The 11,275-nt window shown below is 40.7% G+C and overlaps 1 protein-coding gene across 1 annotated transcript in view; it reads left to right on the top strand.

Moving 5' to 3' along the window:
* Positions 1 to 11,275, top strand: part of mms19 (MMS19 homolog, cytosolic iron-sulfur assembly component) — a 17,352-nt gene that overhangs the window by 1,280 nt on the left and 4,797 nt on the right. The window contains exons 5-26 of the mRNA XM_005938021.3: positions 17 to 91; positions 729 to 798; positions 2,178 to 2,306; positions 2,438 to 2,499; positions 3,879 to 3,965; positions 4,091 to 4,165; positions 4,380 to 4,457; positions 4,775 to 4,913; positions 6,066 to 6,220; positions 6,427 to 6,505; positions 6,963 to 7,088; positions 7,182 to 7,263; positions 7,358 to 7,455; positions 7,541 to 7,699; positions 7,918 to 8,073; positions 8,299 to 8,398; positions 8,702 to 8,804; positions 10,151 to 10,228; positions 10,345 to 10,471; positions 10,559 to 10,665; positions 10,789 to 10,845; positions 10,945 to 11,134. Coding sequence (XP_005938083.1) covers positions 17 to 91; positions 729 to 798; positions 2,178 to 2,306; positions 2,438 to 2,499; positions 3,879 to 3,965; positions 4,091 to 4,165; positions 4,380 to 4,457; positions 4,775 to 4,913; positions 6,066 to 6,220; positions 6,427 to 6,505; positions 6,963 to 7,088; positions 7,182 to 7,263; positions 7,358 to 7,455; positions 7,541 to 7,699; positions 7,918 to 8,073; positions 8,299 to 8,398; positions 8,702 to 8,804; positions 10,151 to 10,228; positions 10,345 to 10,471; positions 10,559 to 10,665; positions 10,789 to 10,845; positions 10,945 to 11,134 — 2,332 coding nt within the window. The remainder of the gene's footprint in view (positions 1 to 16; positions 92 to 728; positions 799 to 2,177; positions 2,307 to 2,437; positions 2,500 to 3,878; positions 3,966 to 4,090; positions 4,166 to 4,379; positions 4,458 to 4,774; positions 4,914 to 6,065; positions 6,221 to 6,426; positions 6,506 to 6,962; positions 7,089 to 7,181; positions 7,264 to 7,357; positions 7,456 to 7,540; positions 7,700 to 7,917; positions 8,074 to 8,298; positions 8,399 to 8,701; positions 8,805 to 10,150; positions 10,229 to 10,344; positions 10,472 to 10,558; positions 10,666 to 10,788; positions 10,846 to 10,944; positions 11,135 to 11,275) is intronic.

Below are 11,275 nucleotides of genomic sequence, written 5' to 3'. Positions count from 1 at the left end.
CCCCCCCCCAATTCAGACAAAGTGTACAAACCTGCCTCCTGGCTCAGCTGTGTCCATGTTGAGGTCAGTGTTCCAGGACATCCACGTACAGGTGAGACTGTCATATTGTTGTACATTTAAAGTGTTATTGTGAGGAATAATGACAGTGCTGGATTGATTTTTACCTACATAATGTCATAGTTTTAATACTTAGTTGTGAGCTTTGTTGTCTTTGTGTTCTTTAAAATGGGAATTGAAGAGAACATGGATTTTACAAAGACCGCATGGTGTATTTTACTTAACCAAAATTATTGCCAAGATCAAGTTGTTGCTTAGAAATAACTCACCTAACATCTATAACTAATCTAGGTCACTGTACTTGGAGGGTTATGCTAATGTTAAAAATTACATTTAAGTAATTTGCAGTGCACGAGTTTGCACCATTAATCAAAGAATTTATTATGATTAACCAAACAATTCACGTTTTATATTCCACATATGATGTCAACAGTTCCACTGTCTGAGTTGTTTTTTCTGACGTTAGTGGACATTTTGTGACTTTTCCTAGTTTTGCGGTGTTTGATTTTTCCGAAAGTAATGCATTTAAAACCTAATGTAGCACACTGTCGGAAACATCGTGCCACACTTGTTAGATGTTCTTGTTTCCTCTCTGTTATTGTTTTTGCTGGTAAAACTGACTCATCTAAAACCGTTCCTACTAATAACAAATGTATTTATTTCCCCTGCAGTCTCTGATGCTGTCAGAGAGAGCATGTGTTTACAGCATGCTTATCAACATCATGGAGACCAGAGAGGCGGGTAAGAGATTATGGTTTGATTCACAAAACCTCAGTTAACAGAGACAGAAAGCTCTGTGGAAGGAAGCAGGTCATGTTGAAATAACCGGTGATTTAAGAATTGAGCATGAGTTTTAAAAGTCGGACAATCTCACAGCAGTAATGGAAGGCGCTGACACGCTGTCCTCTGTTTGGCTAATATTTTAGGATAACAGCCATATGTAAAAAATGAAAATGGAGGGCTGACAGTGGAATAGTTGTGTTTAGCTACCAGCTGTTAAAATGGAAACGCTTACAGGAGGGATGGTACTGTGACCTGGGCTTTGTTCCAGAAAGCAGATTTAACAAACTTTAAATGTAAGCTCTGATTGTTTGGTTCCAGACCATGTTCACCGTGGCAACGGGCAAGACCCTCCTGTTTAATTCTGTGGATCATGTTTGATTGCGTTGTTTGTATTAACAAACAGAAGAGGGGAAAGATATGATTTTTTTTTTTATAAATATAAGTAGCAGAGATGTTTACTCATTTACACAGAATCATTTCATTATTATATATAAAAAACAGCTGTGATCTAAATAGATTTTAAATGAGTTGTAAATCTTCGTTATTCAGCTGTGACCTGACAGCTACAGCATGCAGGTTACAGCAACTATAGATAAAACAGTTTAATTACAAACTGGTGATATTAATCCGATCCAGTAAGGCTGATTGTAGGTGATTTGTGGGGTTTAATGACTCTGTTTTAAACTATATTAAGAACACTGTCAGAGTCTTAAAAATCATTACACTCTTCTTCATCTCCAATATGATGATAATCAACATGACTAATCACAACATTCTAATCACGGTTCAAACCGAGTCATCAAAGACTGATTTATCAAAGTAAACATGAATGAATCTTGCTGGGATCTCTGGCTCTGATATGAGCTTTGATATCTGCCCTCTGACTTAGGGAATGAAACGTCATACAGCTGCTTCAGGAGCAGTCAGAGTGTGTGTGTGTGTGTGTAGGTTAAATAAGAGGAAGTGAATGATTGAGAAGAAGATGCAATCATTAGAAAACTGACAAATCCCCTTAGTACCAATATTTTTTTTAGCTGCTGTTACTTGTTTCTTCCATTTTAATATTTTAACTTCACATAAGAAAATTAATCTTGCGGGTTTTTTTGCTCTTCATGCCAAAATAATAATCATCCCCACCTGGAGATGGTTGTAAGCTTCACCGATACACCCTCACCAGCTTTCCTAGTTTTGAGGAAGAGACGGTTGGTTGTATAGTTCCTTTATCGTGGCACTCTCACGCAAGCCATTGTTAGTCATTGTGTGAACCAGTGTTTGTGTGTTGTGTTGCAAAACTTTTTTCCCCCCACATGATGTGTCCCTGCTTCGTTTCCCCACAGAACTTAAGGGTTTGGGTGCCGACTTTGTCTTCGGGTTTGTGCAGTCCATGGACGGGGAGCGAGATCCTCGCAACCTCTTGTTGGCCTTTCAGATTGCCAAAAACCTTATTCACAGAGGCTATGAGCTCGGTAAGAACACCATAATTTCTTCTCACCGTCACCTCTTCTGTATTTCTGTGCGTCCCTGACCTGCAGCTCACCTTTTTTCTGCCACAGTGATCAAACTGTAACTCCCATTCATTTCCTATCTGCTGTCTCAGGTAAATTCACAGAGGAACTGTTTGAAGTGACGTCCTGCTATTTCCCAATCGACTTCTCCCCAGTAAGTCCCTGTTTACTCAGCTGGTTTGGACCGAGAACTGAGTGTAGCAGACATAAATGTCATCACTGACTTCCTGTGACCTCAGACAGACTCTGTAGGAAGTTATAACGCAGCGACTGCTCGCGAAAAGCAGCTCAATGTCACAGAGCATCACAGGTCTCTCTGGAGCAAAGCAGCACATGGGCGCAAAGCTTGTTGTGTATGTGACGTAAAACATCATGTAAAGTATAAGAACGGGCATATTTAACCATGTGTATTATTAAGCATTCAAGGCCAGCATCCCTCATCAGTCTAAACTGAAGAGGAAACAGTGCAGGATCAGCATTAGTTTCTGAACACTTTAGACAATATATCCCAACACATCAGTCGACAGATTGGATCATTTAGAAAATCTATTATTATACATTTGCATTGATCTATATGAGCATGCTATGATAGTCATAGTTTATATTTAATGATTATATTCACTGATTCACTAATTAGCGACCATTTTAAACCATAACATGTTACAAAGTTTTCGTTTTCGCAGCAAATTTTGATTTAGCTTTAATCTTAATCTTCTGACTAAAACATCATTTAGTTTCATTCATACTTTAGGCGTCTAAATTTCCTAAGTTTTTATCAGCTAAATGTTGTAATGTTATCATAGACTAAATCTAAAGGTGACAAAAAGTGTAAAAGTTTGTTTCTGCCACTGAGAGTTATTTACAACTCATTTCATTTTTATTCGTTAATGAACATGTTGATACGTTAAACTGTAGTTTTTGTCCTTGTGCATTTTTTGTGTGTGTGTGTGTGTGGGGGGGGGGGGGGGGGTGTTGATGAAAGTGAATGCATCAACAACCTCATTAGAATTATTGGTTGAGGAAATTAACACTGATGTTAGAACTCCTTTTAGGCCAAACTGGGATACATGTGACAACAACGTGTAATAAATATTGTTCATGTGTTGTAAAGTAATATAAGACAGAGATCTAAAGTTTAACCCTGTGAATTTTGGGCAGCATTTTTGCTTCACGATTGGTTGCCAGTTGATAATGACTGATCAGTGGTCTTTGAGATTACATTTTTATTGTATTATTTCAGGTATTAAATGAAATGCAAACAGAGGCTATATTGTGAGAGCAAGTCTGCAATAGCACGAGTCTTTCTGCATTTATATATTTGTGTTTGTCAGAAATATCGACACTCACATTGGTGCTTGTATAACAAAAGAGACATCTTTCATATATGCATTGGAGTCTTTATATTCATTATTTGATAGCGCAGTGAAGAGGGACAGGAAACTGGGAGGGGGTGTGATGTACTTTCCATTATCTGTGAATGTTTGTAGGGTTCTGCATGTTTTAATAGACTTCTTAAATCTCTTCTCACTTCAGCCTCCTAATGACCCACATGGCATCACCAGGGAGGAACTGGTTCAGGCTCTGAGGGCCGTCCTTACTGGGACTCCAAATTTTGCAGAGGTGAGCGAAAGTATTATTTATTTATGTTTTTTTCAAACGTCGTTTACTTTTTCTGTTTTGGAGCTTTTCCTCCTAAGCAAACTAAACGAAGGGCCTCTGCGCTAATATTTGTTGCTATCTTACAGTTTCTGTTACCTCTCCTCATCGAGAAGCTGGACTCAGACGTTCAGAGCGCAAAGCTGGACTCGCTGCAGACTCTGGTGAGAAACTCGTCTCTAAAATTGTTGTGTGCCTCCAGCTAAAACAGGAGCTTACAGTTCAGATATAAACATTTGACTGTCAGCTGCACAGAGTATGCATGAGTAAAGGTGAATGATGCACAGCTCACGATTCCCTTAAGCAGCAGAGTCGTTTGTCACAAGTGGTCCAGCGCAGAGTCATGTAGATAACTTGTGATTATTTTTACATTTTCAGGCTGCTTGTGTGTCACAGTATGAGCACAAGCATGTGGCTGAATTCCTGCAGGGACTGTGGACAGCAGTACGCAGAGAGGTCTGTTTGAGATCAGTTTTTAAATGTAAATAGCAGTAGTACTTGTAGTACTTATTTTGTGCCTTGGCTCTGTTAAGACATATTTTAATATCTTGTAGCTGGTCTTTCTTCGGTGTGGTGTGATTTTAATTTCTGTTTTTAGCTCGTTTTGACCCACTCCACCCTCATAAAAAACATAGGCACATTTAAGGCCAGTAGTGCTTTCTTAAACACCAAATACTAGGTTTCTTTTGTAGCATTAAGCGAATGAAGACCTCACTGCTGTTTAACTAACAACAGCAGAGTCAAGTTAAGTTGTGCTTGTTGTGTCGTTGCAGGTGTTTCAAACCTCCAGCGAGAGGATCGAGTCTGCAGGCCTCGCTGCTCTTACCGCACTCACTTCCTGTCTGTCTCGCTCAGTCCTCAGCTCTGACTCTGAGGACTCCCTCAGCACATTCCTGGATTTCATTCTCACAGGTAAAATGCAGCTTTGTTATGCATGCATGAAAATGTGAAAAAAGGTACATTTGTTCCAGAAAGAAACATAGAAATGAAATTCTGTATACTGATGAGGAGGAATATGGCACTATGTAGTACAGTACACTGGGGAGGAAGTTGGCAGGAAACTTTTTTTAAAATATATATACTGTGTATACCACGGTGGTTATCTGAAAGTTAACCCACAACTTTCAAATTTCAAATTCAAATCAAATTCAAATTTTATTTGTCACGTACACAGTCATACACAGTCGATATGCAGTGAAATGCTTAGACAACTGCTCGTGACCTAAAGAAAAAAAAAAGGAAAAGGCTATGAATAAGATAGGAAATAAATATGAAAAATTAAAAAGGGTAAATTTAACTAGGAAGGAATAAAATATAAATTAAGGTTAAAAATGAAATAACTGTACAACACAAATTTCTCATAAACACTTTCTCATAACCTAATATATCATGTTTGCTGTCTAACAGATTGATTGTACAGGTGGGTTGAAAACACAATATTTGAGTCTTAGGGCCCTGTCCAAAAGGCCTAGATCCCAACTCCTATGGCAACAATCACTTGCTATGGAAAAATTGGTACTTCTCAAGGCCCCTGAGGCTGACTTCAGTGTTAAAATTCCCAACATGACACCATGAAAATGCATTTTTACAGCCTGTTAGAAAAAGTGTTCTACCCGCTGCTTTTTAAATACAGCAGATATATTTGGATACTGTTGTAAAGTTAGGGTCGTGGCCTCTCTGACTGACAGATGTCTACACAGATAGCTGTAGCAAGGGGTTCTCTGCCAGGCCTTCGTGAGCTTTTTAGACTTAGCATTAGCTAATAACTTAGCAACCCCCTCTTGCCTAAATACTAAACACTTTTAGCTCCAGAAAAAACAACAGTGCAGTGACCAAAATTGCTAATGTTGAGGCTTTATAATGAGGAGCCCAAAAAACTGAGGGTGATGTCACAGTTACTGGGTCCATCTTTTATTTACAGTCTATACAGTCAACGTAAACACACTGTAATTGTCAGCGGTTCTTTGGAAGAAATCAGTATTTATTGTTAAACGTAGTTTTAAACAATGAGTCTCTGAGACATTCAAATGGGTCTTGTGTTGTACTGTGTTGTGCTTTTTTCAGACTGCAAACATCACCTGTGTGAACCAGACTTAAAGCTTGTATGGCCGAGCGCAAAGCTCCTCCAAGCCGCCTGCAGCGCCTCCACTAGTGCGAGTCACATCATTACAGCTGCTGTCATGCCATCGCTACTTGAGCAATATAACAACAGAGCACAGGTAATAGAGACAGCTGATGTCCACATGTTTAACTGGTTTAATATGAGCTAAGGTTTGGGCTATTTAAGTATGGGTAGAGTAGAGAGTATGTGTTGTATGAGAACTCTAGAGCCTGTTTTCTTTGATTAACATCTGGATTTTTATGTTTTTGTTTTGTTTTTAACACAACTAAGTCCATAATCACATCTGTTTCTCTCTCTGTGCAGTGTTCCCATAGAAGGACATTACTGGAGGTGGTGCAGCGATTTATCCATTCAGTAAAAAACTGCCAGTCTTCAGACAATGGTGAGTGCTGTGTTCACTGCTGTTTTTCCCTCTTCTAGTCACCGCTGCATCTCATTAAACTTCAACATCGACCATAAAATCTTGAAATTATAGCTCTTCATTTGTTACTCTACATTTCAGATATGCACGTCCTCGATCCTGTAAATATTTGAATCTTCTTGACTGTGACTTTGCTGATATATATCAAACAGTTTTGTTTGTCTTTTGTTTGAACTGAGTCAAGCTAAAACATTCAGTCCAGTGACCAAAGAAAAACTTTACTTGGTTACGGCTGTTGACCTTTAATCATTGTCAGTTTCTGTGTGTTTACACTGTAATTGTCACAAACTTCAAACAGTTATAGTGTGGTTAAAAAAAAAAAAAGATAACTGTTTACTTGCTGCTTGACTGTGACCAAGGGAACTACAGCTTTGACCTCCTCTGTTTCTCGTAACTGCGTTTCGTCTCTTTACTTCAGATGAGAGTGTGTTTTTAGCCTTCCGAGAAGCTCTGTGCGGCGTCGTGTTTTCTGCTCTCTCTGAGAACAACTCCAGCCTGCAGATCACTGCCACCTCTGTGCTCACATCACTGGCACAACAAGCAGGTACTTAAATTAAAAAATATATAATTGCTTAAAAGCGTTATAACAGAGTCAGACGTTTTTCACGAATGTTGTAAATATTTTCCCCTTGTTCAGGTCTGCTGTTAGAATCTGATATTGAGCTAGCTCTTGATCATCTGACCAGACTGCTGCTGATTGAAGAGGATGACAGAGTCAGGTGAGCTTTCGTTTCTCTTTGATGCTCTCTGTTATCTATTTGAATCCCGTTCATCCTGACACCTCTCTTGTGTTTGTCTTGTTTCTGCCTCCAGTCTTGCTGTGGTGGAGTGTGCTGGAGCCTTAGCACAGCTGCACCCGGGACTCGTCATCTCCAAACTGATTCCAAGACTAAAGAACGAGATGTATACTGGTAAGCTGCTGAAAATATCATGTATTTTAGGCACAGGAACACATACAAGTAGTGTTTATGTGACCTGGCCCTCCTGTCTGTTCAGAGCCCATGAATCAAGACCAAGGGGAGGCTTCTGAACTACATTCCCATCATGCAGTGCGTCAGCGGTGTTTGTCAGCTCTGGCTGCAGTGTCCATCCAACCCAGTGTTGTCCAGGAGAGCACACCTGTCCTCCTGGAGGTCCTTCGTTCAGCACACACAGGTAATCTGGCAAAAAAGATGCTTTTTTTTTTTTAGCTTCAAGTACTTATATTTATATATAGTATGTTTATAACTGATCAGTGGGTCATGGTGCAAATTTACAATCACACATCACTTCACTGGAGTTAGTCTCCAAATTCAAAAAGCTTTACCAAAGCGTGTTGTTGTCCTATGAAATGCTCTAGGGTTAACACCTCTGTGACATCTTGTTCATTTCAGGTGATGTTAGTTTTTCAGTGGATGAGGTGGTGCTGACGTGCCGCAGCCTTCAGAGAATAGCAGAGCAGGTCCAGGACACCGAGGAAGCGGGACGCTGCTTCCACAACATCATCATCCCACACCTGTTGTCTCTGGCGCTCCAGGCAGCACTGCAGGGTGAGAAAGGATCAGTGAAAGGATTGACCAGCTTCATCTTACGTCATCAAAATAGTTTTAATTTGAATCTTCTCAGTATAACTTATGAATTAACAGACTTCCATCCATTGAGACCTGAAGCTACAGTTATATTTTTTCTAACAGCTGAATTGAGCTTTCATTTGTAAAACGTGTTCATGGCAAAAACATTTAGTCCCCAAACTTTAAAAAACAATTGCTCTTCAGGTGAGGGATCATCTGGAACTCCTAGTCCTCTGGTAGAGGAGGTGGTCTTGTCTGCCATGGTTCCTGTCATCAGCACTTCCTGCTCCAGACTGCAGCCCACGTCAGTAATCTTGTTCACCTCTTGGCCTAATTTTATTTTGTCTTTTGACACATTTACACATAGTAAATGTTGTTATTCTTATCACACCTAGTGTCTCTAAATGCAGAGATATACAAAACAAAGTTGCACTAAAAGTAGCTTGTACTTGCTGTATTTCCTCCTTTGTGTCACACCTGCTGATCTAAATATACTATTTCCTGTCTGTTTCACAGTCTCTCTTTTTTTCTTCTTTGCGAATGCCTTTGATTTGTTTGCACAATGCAGAGCGTACTTTTTGATGAGGTGTGTGTGGCTTCCTTTCAGCCTGGCGGGGCAGACGGCGTCGAGAGCTGTGTCTCTCTTCCTGGATGGCGATGTCTCTTTTTTGCCTGACAACTCGTTCCCTTCACACATGCAGCTTCTCAAGGTCTGTTTTTGTCTGTGCTCATTTATTTTATGTATTAAATATTAATGACTGTATAATTAGTTTATAAAGAATCAGACAGTATATAAACTGATGCAGTCAACACAAATGTCAAGGCAGTGTTGTGTTCTGGATGGCTTTTTCTGATTTTAAGCTTTCTAAAATAAACAATGTCAGAACTACATATAGGGTCATAAATGTACATAACCATTCATCCATTCTCTTCAGTGGGGGGGCGGAGCCTATCTCAGCTGTCTTAAGCTGGGCATACACTGTGCATTTTTTTTTTCAGTCGCGTTATTCAGCTCCTGCTCAAACTGTACGATTGACTCGCAGGGGTTAGAAGTTCGTAGGTCACGATGCAGGGTCTCACACTATATGGCCCGATGCTCTGATGCGACCTGAGTGCTCACACTGTGCCTCCATAACATGAAGGTTATAACATAAAATCTGTCTCTCGCTCTCCCTCTCTGTCTTTCACTCACACAGACACACCACCACCATCAACTTTGCTAAATTGCTAATGAAAAACATTGATCAGGCAGCTGTGATTGAGCAGCAGCATAGATCCAACTATTTTCACGGTCAGAGCGGTCGTGATAACTCCGTGAGGCCACATCGAAAAGGCTCAGATGAGCCAAAGTTCTACAAGGTGTGCTTTCATCGCTTGTGTCCAGATCACATGCCGCACTGCCGTGCTGCTCCACCTTTTCACTTTCATTTCTGTGTTTGTGCGTGTGCAGTGTGAGAGGCAGCAGTGACACCCTCACAAAGGCCGACAGGATTTCAAACACGTTTGATTTTCTTACGACCAAGCGATTGATGATCGGGAGCTGGTTGTGAGGTGTTAATTGCTTCTCGTTACCCCATGTTTACAACACGATGCACGACACACGATTAAGGCGAAACTCGGCCAACCCCCAAAACGGTCGCACGACTGAAAACTGCTCAAAATGGGCCAAAAACCGCACAGTGTAAGCCCAGCATTAGAGGCAGGGACCCTGGACAGGTCGCAGGGTTAACACATAGAGACAAACAACCATTCACACTCACATTCACACCTATGGGCAAACCCCCAACTGGGTATATGCATATTTTTACAGTGTTTTTATTTCAGAAAAGCTCAAGTGAAAAGTCATTTGTTTAGTTTTTATTTATTTATTTTTATTTGTTTATCTCTTAAATGTGTGTTTTGCCATTATTTGGCTTGAGAAAAAGAGCAGTTGACAAAAGTACTGAAAGCACATTAATGCCAACATTCACATTCCATTATGAGTAGAAGCAAGCTTTAAACTGGAACCACTCCATCAGGTCACGTCTCGGGTAACAAGTGTGATTACTTTTCTCAGAAGCAGGAGGGGGATTCCTGGAGCCTGTCTCGGCTGGTTTGTCTGCTTATGGGCAGTGTGTGTTCTCTACCTCGCAGCGTGAGTCTCGTGTTAAACAACTAATTCAGATTTCCGTTAAATTTAAAGAAATAAATAAAAACTTTTAGGAAATGTATGTTGAAGTTTGTTTTGACAGTGTTAAGTATCGTCTGCAGGTGGAGGTGCCCCAGATTGACAAACTGCTGTCGGCACTGGAGGAGATGAGCTGCACTTGCAGCCACCCGCTGTCATACACGTCAGCTGCAAAGTGCTTTGCTGGCCTGGTCAACAAGAAACCACAGGGTCAGTTTGTGTCCTGCCACAGCTCGGCTTTTATTAAATCTAAAAGCTTTAGATCATTTATTAAAACATTTTCTGTTTCTTCTTCAGGAGATTCCCTCGACAGCCTAATTCAGAGGACGGTGAAGAGAGTGTGCAGCGAGCTGGACTCACCTTCCTCCTCTATTCACACTCAGGCATTTACACTTATGATCTGGGTAAGAGTGACTGTGTCTGTACTGCTCACTCCTAATCATCAGCGCATTAAGAGCTTTTACTTGTTTCACTACTCACCTTACAAATCTTTTTCAGAATGATAGTAAGGTTGTGCTTGTCCGCAGGTTTCCAAGGCTCTGCTTCTGCGATACCACCCTCTGTTCACAACACTGACCGACAAGGTACAAAACTGTGAGCAGCACACAGTGGAGCTTTCACTCTTACTGTGTTTTTAGTGGAAAACACATTTGGTGTTACTCTCTTTTCTGTGTACCTCGCAGCTCTTCTCTCTGCTCGACGATGCCGGTTTAGGTCCGATGGCGGCGGCAGACGGCTTCTCTCTACTCATGAGTGACTCCACCGACGTCCTGAACAGAGCTTGCCACGCTGATGTACGCATCATGTACCGCCAGCGCTTCTTCAGCGAGAACAAAGCCAAGCTGGTGCAAGGGTTCAACGCTGCACCCCAAGGTAAAGGCACCAGGACAGTCGAACCTACACAAACAATTTACAATTTACTTTGCCTTGTTTGGTATCATCCTTTTCAGCACAACCTCACGTGTCTGAATTTACAGTTATGTTTTCATTTTGACATACTGTATTAACACAGTT

Source organism: Haplochromis burtoni, unplaced genomic scaffold (assembly GCF_018398535.1).
Source record: "Haplochromis burtoni strain Fernald_Lab_line unplaced genomic scaffold, NCSU_Asbu1 Contig_242, whole genome shotgun sequence".
Lineage (NCBI taxonomy): Eukaryota > Metazoa > Chordata > Actinopteri > Cichliformes > Cichlidae > Haplochromis > Haplochromis burtoni.
The sequence above is the reverse complement of the archived record's forward strand: the minus strand, read 5'-3'. Positions and strand labels throughout refer to the sequence as shown.